At 48.0% G+C, this 21284-nt stretch overlaps 1 protein-coding gene across 1 annotated transcript; it reads right to left on the bottom strand.

Annotated features, from left to right (window-relative positions):
* Window positions 1-14556: 14556 nt before the first annotated feature.
* Window positions 14557-20705, bottom strand: LOC124702849 (respiratory burst oxidase homolog protein B-like). The gene is made up of 10 exons (XM_047235023.1): window positions 19941-20705; window positions 19648-19804; window positions 19414-19462; window positions 18891-19004; window positions 17922-18740; window positions 17612-17823; window positions 17390-17492; window positions 17180-17262; window positions 16225-16739; window positions 14557-14890 (listed from the first exon to the last, which is right to left on the bottom strand). The coding sequence occupies exons 1-10, from the start codon at window positions 20533-20535 to the stop codon at window positions 14781-14783; spliced, it is 2757 nt and encodes a 918-aa protein (XP_047090979.1). The 5' UTR covers window positions 20536-20705; the 3' UTR covers window positions 14557-14780.
* Between the last annotated feature and the right edge of the window lie 579 nt (window positions 20706-21284).

Genomic DNA, 21284 nt, shown 5'->3' with positions numbered 1-21284 from the left:
TCTCAGTTAGCCGAGGTATATGTAGCGGCGGTGGTGCTTCTATGATGTCGCCATTGCAGCAGGTCGTGTATTTTTCTCTCGCGTAGGATGGACATGAGGACGAAGCGTTATGCTTCCTTAGTATTAGACAGAACTTGGGCCTTTTTTCTTTTTGCTTGGGCTTTTTCTTTATTGGTCAGCTAATCAACTATGAAATGATTGGCCCCAGAAAAAAAAGCATTAAGTGGGCCTAATCTGCCAATGTAGGACAATGGGACGTTATAGGAATATCACACATGCGATCAATCTGAGAACTTCATAATTGGAAGACAACCAGACATGAGAAGCGAGAGATAAATCATAAATACGTTTTGCTTCAAGCTGCAGCTGTAGGTTGCGATATTTGGGATCATGTAATGTTATTCAGAAGTTACTTTAGTAGCGGAAAATTAGCGATTAACCTATAAAATATGGGGTGGGACCAGTTGGCTCGGCCATCTCCAAGACATTGACATAGCAAATGTCGTGTACAGTCCACTTAGTTTTTCCCCATCACTCGTTGATTTATTTTGTTGGTTACAAACGTGAAAGTTCAAGGCAATGGTTAGATACGAGTCTAAGTGCCATATAATGTTCATCATGTGCATCACCGTTTGACCGTTCCTTGACATGAGCTAGAGACGACCCATCGCCAACTCTCAGATGACCACTCCGAGAGGTGAGAAACCAAGTTGTCAAAAAAGAGAGCCGCACTATGCCCACGACAACCACGACAACATGGTCCCATTCGTTATAATCAATAAGTTTTATATTAGCATACCACAATGAGTAAGTTTTACATCTAGAAATGTTAGAAATAATAATTTAATATGTATATTACTTCATATCAATATGTTTTTGTATGCACCTTAAGTACTTACTAATTTACTAGTGATATTAATACATAATTTTTTTTACGGTTTGGTGCTTCTAGGGCCCCAACTTCGAGGCTCGCCCCGGGCCCCTCAAATGTCAGGACCGGCCCTGCCTGTACTGTGCTCTTGATGTCCTTCCACTCCACGTAGAACGGAGCAGGGCCGCCTGCCATCTTCTGCGTGCTGAACAAACTCGGAGGGTACTCCGGCCTCTGCTGCAACTCCCGTCTCCCACCGACGCCCGCCGCCCTTTACCAATCGGACTGGAAGTGCAGTCATTCGCAATGGGACCTACAGGATTGATGAAGAGGTCACATGCTGTCAAAGGAGCTGTGGCAGAGCCGCTTGGCCTTGGAGTCATTGTTGTGCTTGTTCAGTCGAGCTAGTCCGGTACTCCAGTCGTTGCCCCGCCCACATCCTGCCGCTGTCATTGTTGCCCCGATCATGATAAATTAGTTGGTTCGGGACCTTGATTGGGCATCACAGGGTGGTATTTGACACGATTCACCTCATTTGAGAGCTTCAAAAAAGCGAGAAAGAAGACCGGCGTTGTGATCATGCGGTCGGATGGCAATGCATCATGAGTCGCATCTTCCGTCGATCTCCGTCTACATGCGGCACTTCACTGTTGGAGACTCCATGATGCAGGAAACCCGCGGCACCGACATGCCCAGTTCCCAGCACGCCCCCGATATTAAGACGCCAAGCAGCCATATCCTCGAGGCCGCTACGTCGTCGTGCAGAAGATTGACTTGCCATGCGCGCGGCCTCTCCTGCTCCTCCTCTTCTGTCCACGCTGGCTGGTGGTGGCAGCGGCGCGTTGCAACTCCGTCACAATCGAGATCGATCTCACACGGGACTGGTGCCCATCATGCCGCTTCGTTGTCGTTTAGAGAAGATCGACCTTCCACGCGCATGACTTCTCCTCTTTCGTCCGCGTCGGCCGGTGGCGGCGGCGGTGCGTTGCAACTCCATCATGATCGAGATCGATCTCACACGGGATTGACTATAGGTAGGCTGGGCAATCCATCGATCTCGTCCTCGCTTTCCTAGTTGTCGATCTCGTCGCCTCGTTTCCGATCTTCGTTGTTGTCGTGCGGGAGAAGTGGTGGTCGATCTCGTGTATATATATAGGCAAGCAAGGGTGGAAGTAGGAAACAAGCCGGCTACGAAAGCCAAAACAAATCAATATCGAGTTGTTTCCTTCCACGGACCAGCGAGCAGGATCGCGCAGAGGAGTCCGCGGGGAATTGATGCTCGCGACGGAAGAAAAGAATCGAACCGTTTTTTCACTTTTAGATGGCATTTGCAGTATTATGCGGTTTGGTGGGAGGGTAAATTCGTCTAATGACACATGGTCGAGAAAAGAATGATGAAAAGAGAGTAATGAAAATATTTTACACAATCTAGCCAAGCTTATCAGGAGAGGTGAACCGTAATAAATATTTATTTGTTTATCGAACTAAAAAAACAGAATGTTTAGTTCATGCAAGAGAGCACTAAAAATGTTTATTCATTAAAATTTTTTTTTACAAAGAAATATTGAATGAATAAAGCATAAGTTCCAAAACTTTGTATTAGTGAGGACTAAAGAATTCCTCTAGAATAAAAACCCGACAGAGTCTCACCATGGCAAAACCTATTAATCGGTAGTAGTCTAGTTGCATTTCTATTTTGAATGAGCAATACCTCAAATCATAATACCTGCAAAATTTAAATATAACCAATCGCTCTGCTGATCCACATTGCCGAGCTGCTCTCAACGCTATACATACCGCGGGCAGAGGATGCAGCCAGAAGAGTGGAATTGAGATAAGGCAGCCCCAACTTCACGAGGCTAGATTGGCTTCAGAGGGACGTAGGAATTCAAAGTGTGCAGTCGAATTTTGAAGATCGCTAATCAAATCCCTAAATTTTGTAGCATTGCTCCTTTTCCTCTGCTTTCATTGGTGTCGCGTGCGACCCTGCGTTGTTGTAATCTGAAGAAATCGAACAAATCCAGCTTTGTCCGTGCATAGCTTGCTAGCTGCTGCCCTCCCCGAAAAATCAATCGGCAGTATTGTGAGGAGTACTCCGTGTACTTTTTTAAAGTGAGCATTCCTCCCTAAGCCATTGCATCAGCAGCAAAATTGATTTGGCTCACCTGATTGCTCTCCTCCAAAACAATTTTTGGGGAAATTGGAGAGTTAGTGCTTATTGAAGATAACAGGCGCGGCGGCGTGAGGGTAGTCAGCTAGCCCGTGGAGATCCGTCATTGCAGAGGCCCAGCCATGGCCGTGGTGGGGGAGGAAGCGAAGGGCGGCGGAGATACGCGTGTACTCGTACAGCACGCCGTAGGCACAGCTACCAGCAAAATCCACGATGAATAAAGCAACGAATGAACGTCATCGCCGGGAATCGATTACCACCTCGCCGATCTGGGATTTGTCCGCTGAAAATCTGACAGCTTCAAGGGCCTCGATTCGTCTGTGGGGTTCGATTACCACCTCGCCGAAAATCTCACAGCATCAGCGGTCACCAAGCGCGCGAGTTGGAGCGATGTAGACCGTATGTGGCCGCGCGCAAGGAAGAGGGCGGCCGTCCCGGCGTCAACATCCGTTGATCCCACCGGCTCCAAGCCCTGCCCGGCGTAATGTCGACGGGAGAAGGAGGGGCGTTGGCGGCGGGGGCATGTCTGGCGCTAGGAGGCGCGCAGGACGGGGGATGGTGCCGGGGGCCTAGCCGGCGGCGGGAGGCGCGCGCAGGACGGGGGCTGGCGACGGCGGGAGGCGCGCGGCTCGTTTCGGTTGAGGAGTAGAGGAGCCAAAAGAAAAGGAAAAATGAACCGGTACGGTGGCATTTTGCTGTGTTATGTAGATTGGTGGGAGGGCAAAACGGTCAAGTAAAAAGTTGGACGAAAATTTTGGCAAAAACCTTAGCTCTTTTATTATTATTATTAGGTATAGACTAGTAAAAGTACCCGTGCGTTGCACCGGGAGAAAAACATCTCGAACACTTCGATGATCATTTCTCATATGTGTCGTCATCGCTGAAGGAGGTCACATTTTCTCATTTTCATGACTCTCGTTGCACCGATTTGTTATACCGCAGACTTATCATGATGGTTATCGACACCCTGTGCAATTTAAACTTGTTGCATACTCCATCTCCACATATTATAACTTCGCAGACTTGCTCGAATGGTTTGCAACATCCGTGCCTGATCTATACTTGGTAGTGTTTGAAAATTAGGATTTTTTTTTGAAAATCTTGTGACTACTCATACATTAACTTTTTTGGGAGAAACACCGACACAACCTAAAGTTCGCCATTAAAATCGTTCGAGAGACATACCCCTAGCTGTACCAAAATGATACAATTATCATCATGCACATGCTAATGATTCATATGACACATTAAATGTACGCAAATATTGGTTTTAATAATTTAGGACAATTTGAATTTCATGTAATATTATTTTTATCTTTAATGTTTATTATAATTTTAATTAATCTAATCATTTATAATTAACTTAGATTTAGTTATATTTAACGGATAGAGATTTGGTGCACATGGGCACCAGTGATCTCATTTTTAAATAAATCAAAAATCATATTTTTGAGTTACAAAAAATTCTGAAATAAATCTGCATATAACCAATAATGTATCCCAGAAACGTGTAAAATATCAATTTCAAATACTTTATATTTTAAGGTACACAAAAAATACTAAAGTGTAGATCTGAGTAGTCATTTTCAAATCTCAAAAACATGTCAGATTTTTTTTATTTTTGTCTAGCATAAAGTAAAATGAAATTTGGATTGAGATTTTCCATGATTGTGAGATGTATCACTGACAATCTACATAATTATTTTTCAGATTTTTTGATAACTAATAAATTTTTTTTTTAATGGCGAGAGAACTGGAGCTCCGGAACCAAAAACACTTTTCACAATTTAACCTACTATTCTCCGCTATCTTCTGTTCCTGCTCTGGTGGGAGGACGATTGAGCTAACAGAAGGAAATCACAAGAATTTGCCCAGGAAATGAACACATTTGCACGAACACTTGTCGTGCGTGGTCAAATAACCGCACCGAAACAGCAGGCGCGTTTCGCCGTCAAGGCGCGGGGATGCCAGACGGAAAGACAACAGGGTTCCGTGCCTCCATGGGGAAACACAACACATGCCGGCCAGGCCAAGTCCAACTTCCACGTCCCCCTTCTCGGTCATCTCCGTGACGACGGAGCCCTCAACGCAGAGCATCCTTGCCGAGCCCCGTCGTGCATCCTCCCCTGCTGTTGCCGGGTGCGGCTGCCCAAATTTCCTCTCGCTCCACACGCTCCGTATTCACGGTCGTCCCTTCCCAATCAATCAAGCTCTGCTTTGCTTGGCCGCCGTACACCAGCGCCTGAAGCCACATGGGCAAATTTCTCAATGTGCTGACCTCAATCTGAGCACCTCGTTGTACATTACTTGTGCACCAAATTCCTTTCCGTTGTTTTCCTTCTTTTTTGACAGAATACGGCACTTTATTGATTAATTCATATCAATACAAAGGGTCTTCCGGATGCAAGCCGGAGCATAATACCTTCCTAATCAGATCTTAGTGAGGAGGCTTGTTTATTCAATCAAACCTGATGTATATGTACCGGTCGAACTCGTCGTAACAAAGCGAGGTGGAACTATTGACCACAGAATATCTAAGCACGTCAGGTAGCTACTGCAATTTTGAAAGGGACCGACTTCACTCGGCCACTTGGGGCTTCCGGCCCATTTTGAAGCAGACCAGCCTCACCAAGGCAGATACATGGCCCAGGCCGGGGAACAACAGGCCCGGGAACAATTCGCAACGACGTACCCAGCGCTAGCGATCCGTCCATCGGTGAATCGTATTAACTTAAGCGGTGCCATTCTGTGTAATTTTGACTGAAAACAGGGGCAAATTTCAAACGGACGAAAATTTAGGGGAGAAACCTTACTTCCTTTATTAGTAGGTAAAGATTAGGTATAGATTGAGACCGTAGGATTAGATGCTTAGACGGTCCAGATGGTTTGGATCTGCCAGTCTGGCTCTTTTAATAGTAGTGGAGATGGAGATTAGCCAACTCTCAGACGGCATTATTTGCTGACTATTTTTTCGATTAGCCAACTCCTAATTTGCCGAACTCTCCTGCTACATCGATGACAAGTTTGTCTGACTTATCCTGCCGGCTAGCCCAGCAGGCTCCCAAATCCCTTGCGGTTGCTAAGTAGAATGTAAACTGCCATACATACATTTATCCAGTGAATCTACCCCCTGAACTATGTTAAACTCCATGAACTATGTAACCGGATCTAAGCAATATTATTAAGTTAGCTTATTTTTGCTACTGTCTGCATTACATCAGCCGGGTGCGGCGTGCTGTATTTTTCTTACTGACGAAGGTGATTCATGAAAATGGGTTCCTTCTTTTCACAGGCAAACAAATGAGGAATATTGAAAGTGAGACTCCTCGTGTATAGAATATATGTGACGCCCCGGAACCGGTACAATGAAGATCCGAGCGAACCCGTCGAAATCCGCACGATATCGATTCTGAGACACTCTCCGACACGATGTGCGCGACGAATCACACACGTGATGCCAGAGGAATTAACGCGAGCGGTAACATTACAACATGGTTACAATGAACCCACAAGAAACATATATTACAACAACGACTCCAACGAGTCAAGATACGAATATACAATACAAAGATCCAAATCATACATAAGACCAGTGGCGTCCATAACCCTGCCTAGGCCAAGCCGGAAGGGTAACCTTGCTAACGCCATCTTCTCGTACCTGTCGAAATCGGGCTATCGGTTGCCGATAAAAGGGAGGAAACAAAAGAGAAAGAGAAAAGGCGAGGGTAAGTACCAAGGAACGAACTCCGGCACGTACTTAGCGAGACTAGAAATGGCTATGCTCGCCAGGCGAAATATATCACCGGGGGCTATATGGTAGATTTAGCGGCAGCAAAACTATAACCAATAGAGACATGCTACAACATCCATCTACTCAGAGAAGATAAGAGAGCGCACAAGGTAACAGATAAATATTACACAAACATAACCCAGCCAAATACACATATCCCCTTCAACAAAGCGAAGAAGCAATGTAAAAGGCACTCCACGGTTGACAATTTTATTATATGTTGGTTGTAGTAATGCTATATTACTACGCAAGTTATTATCGGAGTATTAGCAACAAGATAATGGTGTAAGTTGTTCTATGATCAAGCTATACAATTCCAAGTCGCCCATAACCGCGGACACGGCTTATCGATAAGATGTACACCCTGCAGGGGTTGCCCAAATGTAACCATACGCATGCTCGGCCCACTTACGACGGGTGGATGTCTCACAACAAGACCGTTCCCAGTTCAACAAGAAAATCTAGGGGGGCCACCCGACTAAGCTACCTGTAACGAAGTCCGACCGTACTCCGAAGCGGACTCAGGGTTTGCGTTAACGGCTAGGCGTGCAAACCACACGCTTCGCTAAACGTTCCGCGGGGTACAGTACAGAATATAAACACACGAAGGCAACATGAAGTAAACACCCGAAGGCAACAGTATATAAACATGCATGCGCCAAATAAAACCAAGGTTGTGGCCCCCTTTTCAACTAACTTGAGAAAAGGTAATGGGTGAGGGGGGTCCCAATAAACGTCCCCACGTCCGGGTAGAGCGCTCAATCTCGGAACAGATAACAAGAACTCGGGTCCTAGGGGATATTAGCGAGTCAAAGTTCCGATGCTTTCGCAAAGGGGTTCACAGATACCTCTGCTTACAATTTTAGTTGTTAACAATAAAGTAAAGCATGAGTTTCTCCAACAACTGATGTAGCATGTGATAACCTCCCAACAACCCAACATATCCCGATAACAAACCGAGATAAACAACAGAGCCTAAACACGCCTACGACTCGCAAGGCTCAAACATCAAGCAACAGCTATGGGTAAGAAATGATACATATAGGATTATTATGGTAAACAAGTGGAATAGGACACGTGACTCGATATAGAAACGCAACATATGGATAGAAGTAAGAGGGAGAGCAAAATGTAAAATAGGTGAAGAGGGAGGGCTCGCCTGTGAAAAGCTGCAGAAAAACTTGTCGGAGAACTCGTCGTATCTCACATCACCACTTCGTGATCCTATCCGGGAAGAAGCAAATGCTGGAACACACAACGTATGCAATCTTACTACTACAGATAAAGAACCAGCATGCTCAAGATGATATGCATAACATGGCAACGATGATGCGATGCAACTTATCCAAATTAATCAGAGTCGGAACCCCGGACAATCAAATTAGAGTTTGAGTTGCATTTTCTACCGGCAAATTAAGTATTCATTAGCATGGCAACACATGGCATGGGTGAGCTACATCAATGTTAAACGGAGCGGGGAAAACCTAATTGGAATTCAGAAATACTCCGCATCTATGTAAGGTGATCATGCATAACTATCACGTCACGACATGATGCAAGATGCAAACAGATGTATGGATGGCATATTCAAGTTCAGTGTATTTTTCTGATCAACTTTCATATAAAATACTCTGCATTTTGATAAACGGTTTGAAAGATATGAATTTTGCAAGATTTGCACATTTTCTGAAAATTTAGAAAAACAGAGAAAAGGGTAAACGTTTTATACCCAGAGACAGGCTAGCCACCGCGGCTGACGAGCGGGCCAGGGGCGCTGACATGGCAGCTAACGTGGAGAGGGGTGCCGGGTTGGTTTCCAAAAGGTCCGGGGGGTTTTCAGAAAACCTGCAAGGTTTGGACACCGGGTTCAGATAAAAGAAAGGCAGGGGCCTAGGTGCAAGATGGTTTGGATCTGGATCTGGTGGGGATTCTCACCGAGAGGGTTGCCAGCCCGAGCGGCTGATGGGTGGGTCCAGCGGGCACGCTGGCTGCTGGCGTGGCAAAGCTTCCGTGCGCGCACGCAGGGTGCTCGACGCGGTGCGTGCCGCGCGCGTTCCAGGAGACGTGGTCACCGCAGCCGGACATGGTGCGCACGGACGATTGGCGGCATCCCAGCAAGCGCGCGTGGGCGCGTTCGACGCCTCTCGTCAGCGCGAACCAGAAGGTGGTGGTGCTGTAGTCAGGGGTCACCGGAAGGGCGCCGGCGGCGTGGATCTGCGACGGATACACGGCAGAAGGTCGGCATCAACAGCAAGAGGACGGAGCAGGAAGAGACAGAGTCCAAGAGGATGTCCAGGAGAAGAAGGAGGTTACCATGAACACGATGGTGCGGTCGCCGGTGCCGGGGGAGGTCGGAGGTCGCCGGAATTCGAGGATTTTCCCGCCGGTGCTGACGGGGAAACGAGATCGTGGAAGTCGAGTAGGAGGGGCCCCGGCTCGATTCACTGCGCCAGGAGAACAAGGACTTCGAGGTGCGTCTCCTGGTGCCCTTGGCGCGTCGCGGGAGGACCTGTAGCGGCGGCGCCATGGGGAAAGAGGTGTGGTGGCGCTCAGTGGCTCATAGTGAAGAAGGAAAAGGGAAAGAAGGAAAACAGCGGCGCTAAGGAGCTGGAGAGGGGAAATTTGGTGGCTAGGGTTTGGGCGCAGAAGATAAGGAGGAGGGGGAGCAGGTGAGATGCGGTGGATGCCGTGGTGCGTGGACAGCGATGGGCTCACGCCATCGTCGTGAGAGAAGAAGACGACAACGAGGAGGTGGGTCTCCTCGCTAAAGGGGTACCAGGCCGAAGGTGGGGATGGGCTGCTGTGGTGCTGGCTTGGGCCGCCGGGAAGGAGAGGTAGCAGGCCAGAAAGGAGAGAGAGAGAGAGAGGAAGGAGGCCCGAGTTAGCTGGTTAGGGTTTGGTTTTACTTTTAAAAACTCTTCCCCTTTTCTTTTCAAAATTGTTTTGCAAACTGGTTTTTGAAACGGTTCAAATAGAGGTTTGAATTTGAATACGGAGATGGCGAGAAAGATAGTTTATAGCCAAAGATTTTATATCAAAGATAGAAATAGTTTTGTGTTAGTGTTTTGTTAAATGAAAAAGAAAGAGGAGGGTTTTATTAAAACCATATGAGAGGGAAAGATCGATACTATGGTTTATAAAAATAATTTTATTTATTAAAAATATGGATGCTATGATACATGATTCCATGATGATGCATAAAAGAAAAAAACACAAACAAATCTAATAGGGGGACTACCCGGGGCCGTTACAATATACTAATCCAGAATTGTTCAACAGAAGATCACATTATTCAACAAATCCAAAAGAAAATAGAACACTATAGACCAACTTACCATGGTGGTTGAAAAGCAATTCTGCTGAAGGGAAGCATTTCTTCCCATGACCCAGAATTGTTTCTTAAACTGTATGTATGTGTTATACTGCAAGAAGAAATTTACAGAATTGGGGACAGAGGAAGATTGGCAACGTGAAACTACAAATTGCGATAGCGCACACTATGATACTTCGATTGGATGCAGCACAGGATAGAAGGTCGCTTTCGCCAGGGGAGGCTTGGATGAGGAAGTCGCTGCAATTAGCAATGCTGGGGTTTGCATCTTTGGGGAGAATGATGGCGCGGCAGAGGACGCAGATTAGATGGTTATAACAGGCGACGCCAAATCGGAGCTGTTTCATCTCGTGGCAAATGGCCGGCGAACAAAAAAATTCATACCATCTGTACGGATTGGGGAGGAGACTGTCACAGATCAGAAGAGGATGCTCAAGGCGTTCACTGCGGCCTATCAATAGCTGCTGGGATCAATCCAAAACAGGGACCACACGAGATCTGGGAGCACTAAAGCTGCCAACACATGACTTGCAAGACCTGGAGAGTTCGTTCTCGGAGGACAAAGTCTGGAGGGTGATTAAGGAGCTGCCGCTAGATAGGGCACCGAGACCGGATGGGTTTATATGCGCTTTTTACCAGAGAGTTTGGCCGGTGATTAAGGTGGACATAATGGCGACTCTGCTTAAGCTGGCAGTAGGGACGGCAGAGGTTTTGATAAACTGAACCGCGTGCTCATAACTTTGATCCCCAAGAAACAGGAAGCGGTGGAGGTTGGAGATTACCATTCTATCAGTTTGGTACATAAGTTTTCAAAGCTCTTCTCCAAGATCCTCACGAAGAGGTTGAAGCCAAGGTTAGGCGAGCTGGCGAGCATGAATCAATCTGTGTTTGTTAGAGGCAGGAGTTTGCATCGTAACTTCGTGCTAGTACGACAAGTCGCTAAAAGGATTAATCAAAGACGACAAACAGGTGTGTTGCTCAAACTCAACATCTCCCGAGGGTTTGATTATTTTTCATGGGCGTTTCTTCTGAATGTCTTGCGATGCCTGAGTTTTGGAGCCCTCTTCATCAAATGGATCAGGCTTCTACTGTATACCGCGTCCGCAAAATTCTTGGTTAAAGGAGTGCCTGGAGCTAGGTTTAAGCATGTCCGCGGTCTGCGCCAAGGGGATTCCACATCGCTTATGCTATACGTGATCGGAAAGGAGGTGCGCACGCTAACCGTGAAGAAGGCAGTTGAGGTGCAGCTCTTTAGTGGACTGGCATGCATTGCACCATTACAGAGGGTGTGTCGGTCTACGCGGATGACGTGGTTGTCTTCATAAAGGCAAAGGCACGTGAGCTTTTGGCGATAAGAGAATTTTTGGGTCTATTTGGTGGGGCCTCGGGCTTGAAGGTGAACTATGAAAAAGCGACGGCCACACTAATCAGAGGCAATATGCATCTAAACGACAGGGTTCAGTTGCTCTTACAATGTGATATTGTGTATTTCCCGATCAAATATCTGGGCTTGCTGCTAGCTTTGAGGCCCCTGACGAAAGCAGAATGGCAGCCCATGCTCGATTCGGTTCTACACTGGGAGGGGTTTAATCCCGATTCTCATTAATTCAGTGATCGCTGCTAGACCTATCCACCAAATGGTAGTTGCTGAGGCTCTAGAATGGCTCCTGGAGGAAATCACAAAATGACTAAGGTCCTTCTTTTGGGTTGGGAAGAAGAAGGTGAATGGAGGATAATACCTGGTTGCATGGGAAAATGTCTGCAAGCCAACTAGATATGGCGGGCTCGGAATCAAGGACCTTCGACTGTAAGTTTTGGCCCTAAGAGTTTGATGCGAATGGTTGAAGCTTACAAATCCTCTCAGACCATGAGGAGGTGTTTAGCAGTTCTTCTAGAATTTAAGTTGGAACCATGAGTGAGGTGTTCTTTTGGACGGACAGATGGATAAATGGCTACACTGCTCCTGACATTGCACCGCTAGTGGTACGACTGGTGCCGAGAATGAGAAGAAACATTAGGACAGTGTTGTAGGCGACGACGGAAAATGCCTGGATGTTGAACATTCAGGGAAATATGACGGCGGAGGGAGGAGCGCAATGTGTGCGATTGTGGGTGGCAGTGAGTACCGTGAGGAGGGAGGAACTGATGCATGATAGGTTCACCTAGAAGGGATCGACATCTGGATGCTATTCGGCAAGAGCTACCTATGACTTACTACCATGGCCAAACCTATCTGGAGATCTCTTGCACCTATCAAATATAAGATTTTCGCATGGCTCGCTCTCTAGTACAGACTCTGGACGTCGGATAGAAGGCAACACCATGGGCTTCAAGAACAGACGTTTGTGCGGCTTGTCTGCAAGAGGAAGATCAGCTGGATCACATTCTGGTGTAGTGTACTTTCGCTAAGAAGGTTTGGTTTGGATGCATTTTTCGAAATGGGGGAAATATCTCCCTAGCTTCTGCATTCAAAGGATGCACATGGATTTTTTTATTAGATTATTCAAAAAACCTTACAAGAACAATACAAAAGATCAAACTCGAAGCCACCTCACTAAACCTACAGTGGGATGAAGGTGACAATACACCAACTCACATCATCGAAAAACCAAATGCCTTCTCAAATCGCCCAATAGCAGATGAGAAGCACATCCAGTCAAGCAGACTCTCAGCGCACGCCAACGCACAAGCCACAGAAGTTCCTACCGCCGTCTTCCTCGACTCCATCTTCAAGAGAGATCATCACATTAACCTTGCAAGACCTGCCGTCGATGCCACCATGACGCCAGACGGCTCCACCATCCTACACGCATACATCATCCCGCATCCGTCGTCGATACCATGTAGCACCATGCCAACGAGACTCAGCGCTAATAATGTGGTAGATGAACACCACTCCACCAACATCCGCCAATATCCAGCAGCTGCTCCAAAAATAATGTCCGTTGCACCTCACTGAACCGCAAGGAGAAGACAGTCTCGAGTCATGATGGTTGCAGCACAGAACTAGAGTTCGTAGACAAGACCAGAGAATATGCTAGTGATATTAACAGCGTGGATGATGTGGAAGCAACGAAATGCCCGAGTGTTTGGGGATGTCAGGGTGCTATGTAGAGAGACGCAGTTGGTGGACTGCATTCATGACGAGTTCAAAATTTGGGAGCAAGCTAGAGGGAGAGACACCCTGGTGTGAGTATAGGCCTGAGTATGCTAAGTGGTTTGTGTGCATTCCACTTTAGCATCTTGTAAATTGCGTGATTTCTCTTCAATAAAAATATGGCACGCGCTTTGCTTGCTCTCAAATAAAAAAATACAGCAAGAACTATAATGCCAGTATTGACCACAATTAAAAATCATGTTTTTTTTCACGTTCAGCAACTTTTATTATTGATGAAAATAGTTCTGTCATAAGAGATATATAAGGGAACGTTGATGGAGCAAGCAGTCCACAAGATGATCCCAGAAACGCAACTCATGTTATTTCAAAACAATTGACGATCAAATCAGACAAATCCGTGTTAGGATAATTAATCGTTGTCATATGTGTTATTCTTTATACAGTCATGTTTCATTTATTGATGAAATGATAAGAAGCAAGAATCTATCAACAGAAGTCAAGCTGCAGATTTTTATTGTGGCTTCTTCGTCTTGTGTTCTGGATGGTTATATGACACCGTGTAATCCTGGCCAATATTCATTAACATTCAAAATAGTTTTCAAGAGTAATTTTAGGAATAGATCTCCGTTACAGAATGGCACCTCTAAAGGGAAGTTCGCATCTGCTGCAGTTCTTCAATGTGCTGTTTATTTTTTTCCGGAGTGCAAAGTGAATTTAGAGTGAAATTTTTGGCGAATGCATCTTCTCTTTTGAAGGATATAGGTGCATATTATTGTCATTATAACATTTTTTTATATATTCCCACTACTTCTTGGACGTGAATAACTATATCGCATGGATCTCACCTTAAGAGGGAAACGATGGAGTCAAATAAAAGGAAAGTATTTTCAATAATGTGCATGACTTAGACAAAACATTGGTTTACCATGTCTTGTACTTTGCTTATGTCTTTTAATTCACATGATACAATGAATGAAACACAAAAAAGAAATGGAAATAACATAAATATCCCGAAATGAGATAACTACTCTAGTTGCTCGGTGGGCCCAGGATCCAGTCATGTTCATCATGTAGAACCCTAATCTGTTAGGAGGAATGATGGGTTGAGTAGTTGATGGCTGTTACCCACCAGATAGTGCTCCTCAACTGATAGCAGCCACACAAGCCGGCTTTCTTTCCTCATTGTCCAAACTTTCTTATGCTGGCCAAACATTGTTATTCTTTTTGGCCTGGTCATGCCATCAATCTCCCCATCATGCCGCTATATATGTACTCATTGATCAAAAGTAACATAGATTATATCGGAGATGAGAATATCTGTACAAGGGGGGGTTGGAATAAGTGATGAAACTCTGACCCAACTGGTCACAATCAGCCAATACCTACTTTGATCTAGCCCATCTACTTTTCATATGTATAGAACTTGGTATGTACTATACAAAATTAACATTGGTTTCCGCAAAAAAAGAGAAACTTCTTGTGGCTGGGTTGGCTGCAAAATTAGAAATTCTCCTTGTGGAACTCGAATTTTGTACTTGTCTTTCTCGAGAAATCCTGCGCAAGCTCGCGTAGCTCCTTGGTCAGCACGGGCGCACCACAGTAGAACACTCCTGTGGTATCCAAGAATCATAAAGTTAGTGTATTGAAAAAGGTAATGTTATGCGTGCACAAAATATGATGTTGTCAGATTGATCCTGCTGTTCTAAACCTGGCTCCTTGGTGGTAAAAATTGAGGCGATAAGATCATCCCTTGCCTCTCATATGACTAGGAAGTAAGGGGGAATATTTTAAGAATCTTAACTGAGCTCAATTAATTTATGGCGAAGAATTTGAGATAGTACTATATTGATAAAATATTGCACTATCTAGGCTTGGCTCTCCTAAAAAAATCTTAAGTGATAATTGTGACCATCAGCAAGAACAACGTTGGGTTAGACTAGTCATAGTGGGAAGTAACATAGAGTAGTAACATGCACATGTTACTACTCTATGTTACTACCTTCATAGTGGTTAGTAACATTAAAGTACTATCATATATGTCTTCATTAATTAGCTTATAGACTCATTGTATCTCGGTAAGTGTGATGTTACAGTAACTAGCTATGTTACTCCATCCTCCTCTCTCCTCATTAACTCACTGCCACATAAGCAAATTTGCTGAGTTGGACACTTAGTTACTAGTGAAGTTACTCCCACTATGAGTAGTCTTATTATCTAAACTATGGCATACTTATATGTAAGTTATGGCACACGATCTGCGCTGGTTTTTTGTGCAAAGATGTTACTGTTGCCTGTTGGTGGTAGCCATCAAGAAGCAACAGTGATTGGCTGGTCCTAGTGTAGCAGGACCCCATTCAACCTCGGCCACTTCTCGCAATCCACGGCCAGTTCAAATTGAACACATACCCCTCACATAATGACAAGGATCGTGGATGTCCTTGTCAACTATGGGTTCTTCAAAGAAAGTTAGGCCATCCCCATTACACATGAAGCATCAGGTTTGGTAGGAGGGTCCTCTCACGGCGATTCGCATGAGTAGTCGTAGAAGCTTCAACCGCACCCCTATCGACATTTCGTGGTCTCTTGAGACGCTAATTAAGTCAGTTACTGGAAGCGCTAAGCGCCGGCAACTAGCTAGCTCTGATTTGCACGTATTGTTCAGGCGTCGGTCGCTTATGTATGAGTCGATGCAATGAAAATGGCCGGGAACTGTGCAAAACGGATGGGATTCTGACGCCCCTAAATAAGCGCCCCACTGTTAGACGCAACTTGGAACCCGAAAAAGCATGAAACTTACTAGAGAGTCTCCAAGATGAAACTTTTTACTATAGAGATAAAGACTAGAGTAGCATGTTAGGTATGGCACCGGTAAAATTAAGCGTAGCGCTAGAGCACTATAGCTAGTATGGAAACAAAGAGAAGATGGAGTTGTTGTGGTACTGACCGACGCGCTGCTCGCGGTGGTTGAGTGCGATGCGCTTGTAGACGTTTCGCCAGTTTGGTCGTGCGAAATGCGTCTTGACGCGGGTGCCGGAGACGACGTCGACGCCATGCTTGGCGTGGTTGAGGGACTGTAGCATAGCGATGAGCGCGGACCTGGCGTCGCCCTCCTCGTAGACGCTGGTGCAGTAGTTGTGGAGTTCGATGACGCCCTTCTTGTCCGTCTCCGCCACCTCGTCCATGACACCGCGGAACCACTCGAAGGAGCCCTGCTCGCGGGTGACCCAGTAGAAGTAGGCGCGCGTGGTTCGAAAGGACGCGGACGCGCTAGCGTCGCCCCCAGGGTTGCCGATCTCAACGTCGCCGCCGTCGAGTCGCTTCATATTGTTGATGATGTCCTTAAGGATGGAGATCATGGGCGTAGCGCCGATGCCCAGCCCAACCAGCAGCACCACGTCGTACTGCTTGTAGTCCTGCGCTGGCGCGCCGTAGGGCCCGTCGATCAGCACCCGCGGGAAGCTGCAGCACAATCACATCAATTTTTTTTATCAAGTCATGTTTACTGTATGTGCATGTCTGATGTAGTAGTTAGAAACAATTTTACCATATTTCTTTTGAATTGAATTGTACAAGAAAAACATATCGAGAAACAGATCAAGGTCAGAGGAGGAGGCTATCGACTCGTGCTACTACCATATAAATACTGATTTGACGCATGCGTGGAAAGTGGTGGTAGTAATTAAACTACTACTACTACTAGTCATACTGTAGTGGGTTAGTGGCACGGGCAGTAACACCACACCAACCACCGGAGGACACTGAGAGACTCGATCCGGTCTTCTGACCCAGCCCAGCTCAACATTAATTGCACATTTGCACGTCCACACGTAGGCGGCATTCTAGGACTGGATCGCTATTGCTAATCACATGAAAACAGATAGCCGCGGTCGTGTAGGTACCTGAGGTTGGACATTGCGCCGCCATCGCGGTCGTACTCTGCCCGGAGCAGCCCGCTCTTCCCCTCCGTCGGTGGCCGGCAAACCTGCACACACGCAACGTCAAACCACCGGCCATTAATTTAATTGTTGGTTAGGCGTGGTTTTGGAGCTTTAGGGATTGATGATGGACGTGATCATCAACATCAATCCTAGGCTAGGCCGGAGTAGTACCTTGGAGAAGACGTTCTTGAGCTCCCGTGTCCAGTCACCCAGTGTCCTGATGTGGACGCTGACGTAGTCGTCCTTGGGCGCCGACGTGATGGAGAACGGGTGCCTGCATGCACGTTTTGCATAAGGTAAATTCAGAACAATTATGCAGCAGCACCAAATTAAAGCATCTTGCTTTAAACGTGCGCAGCTAGCTAGCTAGCGGCTTAGAGCCGTCAGAATTACCACTGAAATGGCGAGACGGCTGCGCAGTTGACGAAGATGTACTGTCCGCTCTTGTACCTGAACCCCTGCGGCTTGGAGAAGTGCAGCGACAGCACGTTACCGGGGTACACCGCCACCTTGAGAATCTTCACCGGCCGAACGCTGGAACGGAGAGCCCGGGTCAGCCGCTCGCACGCGTACAGCACCATCGGCACCGCCAGGTACATCCACGTCTGCACAAACAAACAAACAAACAGTCAGCCGGCCGGCCGCCTCGCCCACGCACACGCCCACGCACAAAGAAGAAAAAAAAAGATGGAACGCTACGTACCGACTTCTTTTGCCACTTGTGGGTGAGGTAGAGGAAGTGTCCGTGGACGATGAGCAGCGCGTATACGATGATGAAGAGGTGGTGCGAGTACCAGAAGGCGTTGAACCCGGTGAGCCGGTGGAGCGGCTTCGGGAGGCGCAGCCTGCCGCGGCGGAACCACGGCGTGGCCAGCGTGAAGGCGACGGCCATGAGCACCAGCATCACCAGCCCCGTCCACCCTTCGGTGCCCTTGACGAACCACCAGTAGTTGGGCGGCTTGTCCTCGCCGAAGAACTGCTTCATCGGCTCGTACTCCTCCTCGGTGGCGTGCAGCAGCCGCGGGAAGTCGCACGTCAGATGGGAGATGATGTGCAGCCCGGCGCCGATGGAGATCCCCACTGCGACTACCTTGTGGAAGTTGATGTTGTCGTCGAACGGCACAAACCGCCCCGCCGCCGTGCGGTTGCGGAGCCACGTGATGGTGTTCCGGCAGACTGGGAGCAGGATCAGCGCCATGTTGAACTTGAGAGTCTCTGCCCCGCCTTTGGCCACGCACACGCAGTACCCCATCACCTCGAACACGGCGCGGCGACGGTACTGCACGAACTTCCACGCGAACAGACCCGCGCAGATGGAGAACCAAACAAGGAGCACCCAGCAGCGCCGCCAGTTGTCTTCTAAGAAGTAGCTCCCGCTGCGGTACCACCGCCGGAGAGGGTTCGGCTCCAGCGTCGGACGGAGGTGCTGGCTCAGCATCTGGCTCAGGTTGCGGCTGTTGGTCGTGCCGATACGCATCGACTGGCTCGGCGCCTGAAGCAGCAGCATCTCCAGGTTGTACAGCTGACCATTAATTCATATATAATACTCCATTATCAGTTTCATGCATCGACCCACACCACAACAGATGATCAATCTTGCATTGTGCAATTAAACAAGGGAATTGCGCCATTGATTGAGTGAGTTTAATTTGCATCAAAGTTAAATAATCACCTCGATGTAGCCCAGGTTGTTGGGGTCGAGCTCCTCCATGATGAGCCGGGCGTATTCCTCCGACTGCTCCGTGACCTTTGTCAGGTTGTTGGCCGACGCGCTCAGCGTAATGATCTGCACACCACAACGCACAGATTTAAAACGTCAATCTTACTTTTCGTAATTCCCAGTTCACAACTCTTGTTTCTCAATGAGCTAAATCTAGGCTATGATTTTTTTAGAAAACATATGAACTTGGGTACTCCAGCACTGTTTATTTCCTAGAACGATCCATGATTGGTTTGGTTTGGTTAGTGGGAACTTGTAGGAGAAGGACACGTCCAAGTCAGCAGAACATGCGGGTGCTAGTGGGTGACATCGACGTTCAATGGCAATCAGGTAGAGTACAAAGCAGTACTATTCAAGTAGTAGAGCATTATTATTCATGGTCGAAAAAAAAATCAGAGAACGCTGGCCGGCCATTGCTCTTCTTAGGGAGACGCCTGATTGAAAGAACCAAGTGAAAGAGGAACGGGAATTTTACCTCTTTGACCTCTTCCTCGGTGATCCTCCCGTCAGCATCCTTGTCCACCCTGTGGGTTAATCAACGCAAAGAGTACTTCATTAAGTGATTTCTTTTAATAATGCTACTTAAGTGATATATGCTACTCACCAAGGAGGAGGCTATCAACGCAAGGAGTACTACTATATGTCGATGCTATCAACGCAAAGACTACTAGTACTATATGTAGTTAATTGTACTGGGTGAGATTATTACATGTCGAAGAAGGTCTGCAGGCGGCTGTCGAAGCTGGTGTCTGAAATTTGGTCCCAGAACTCGAGCAGCTCCGCCTTGCTGATGCTGTCACCGGTGATGTTCCGGCGCCTGGCGAGCGCATCGAAGAGCTCGCCCGCGAACGCGAGCTCCTTCATCCCTGCAAAATTGCTTTCAATTGATTAATTGGAAAGAAAATCAACCATGAGCGAACGGACGGACGAAGGAATAGTTCAATTTTGATTGGGACAAATTAAGTGGACTTGGAAGCAAGGCGAGATGTTTGTTTCTTTTACCTATGCACTTGCCGAACTTTGAGCGGTTGAGGAGGCCGTTCTCCGAGAGCTCGTCGAAGCGCTTCTCGACGGCTGTCCATCCGGCGGAGCCGTCAGTCTTGCTGATGAACTTGAGCCCCTTGAGCGCGTGCGCAGCGGCGGACTTGGACTTGTCGATGCGGCTGGGCCCCGCTCCCCTCCGGTTGACGGAGGCGAGGCGGCGGAGCTCATGCGAGACCTGCTTGATCCGCGTGGAGGCGTTCCGGAGCACGCCGTGGCCGTACGACGCGGAGCGCTTCTCGAGCGTCCTGGCCAGCAGCGTGACGTCCGAGTCTTCGCCGCCGGCCGCCGGCTTGACGCTGTGCACCGCCACCGAGTCGTCCCGCACGTCGAGGGTGATCTCCACGTAGTCGTTGTCATCGTCGTCGTCATGGTCGCTCCTGGCCCCGCGCGGCGCCGGTGCCCCGTGCGGCGCGGCAAGCGGCGCGGACACCGACTCGGCGAAGCGCGCGCTCTTGCGCATGGCGGAGCGCTTCCCCAGCGGGCCGCTGTGCGGCACGATCCTCTCGTGCGGGCCGCCGCCACCGGCCTCCACGATGTCCCCGGCGTTATGCATGGCCGGGCGCCAAGGAATCAGCCAACCTCCAAGAAACGCAGGTAACGCTGGGGCAGAAGCAAACGCACGCACGCCGGAGCTGGACCGGTTTCGTGTTGGAAGTGAAGTCGTGGGTGGAGATGGTCTTGGAGAACGACCGCGTCTGGTGATGAGGGACGGGTGGAGATAGGCTGCCCAATTTATACTAGTACATGGCGCGGCGAGGGGAGGCGGGCGGGGAACGTCGCGCTCGCCTCTTGCCTTGGTTGAGACTTTAGTGGTGTGCGGTGGGGTTGGTGCGTGTGCGTGTAGGATCGGGGAAAGAGGAGAGAAGGGGAGAGCACGGTGTGGTGCTGGGTTGGAGCCGAAAATAAATTCAGCGGTCAAGCAAGAGGCGGCTCACGCGGGTTCGTTTTATTCGTGTGCGAATTCGGCCTCACTTTTTCTCCCTCTTTCCGTTGCTTTTCCGTTCTTGGAGTATGTTGTATTCGTCCACTGCGAGTGCGACACAGCTAGCTATTAGCTCCACTGGTCGTATGCATTACTCCGTCCAGAGTTGCTGCCCCTAAGGGCATCTCCAACTGAGCGCGACCCATCTCGCGCCCGCGTGTCCGGATGAGTCTAACCGGACAAAAATGCGAGCCAGCGCGTGGATCCATCCCTAAAACGGATGGCCGCGGTGTCCGGAACGACCCAAACCCGGCCCAAATCTGGGATGAGTTTGCGTGGCCGCGAACGTCGAAGGCTGGTCGCTCGCGTCCTCCCCTTGT

The sequence above is a fragment of the Lolium rigidum genome, chromosome 3, assembly GCF_022539505.1.
Source record: "Lolium rigidum isolate FL_2022 chromosome 3, APGP_CSIRO_Lrig_0.1, whole genome shotgun sequence".
NCBI classification, from domain to species: domain Eukaryota; kingdom Viridiplantae; phylum Streptophyta; class Magnoliopsida; order Poales; family Poaceae; genus Lolium; species Lolium rigidum.
Note: the sequence above shows the minus strand (reverse complement) of the source record. Positions and strands in the feature narration are given on the sequence as shown.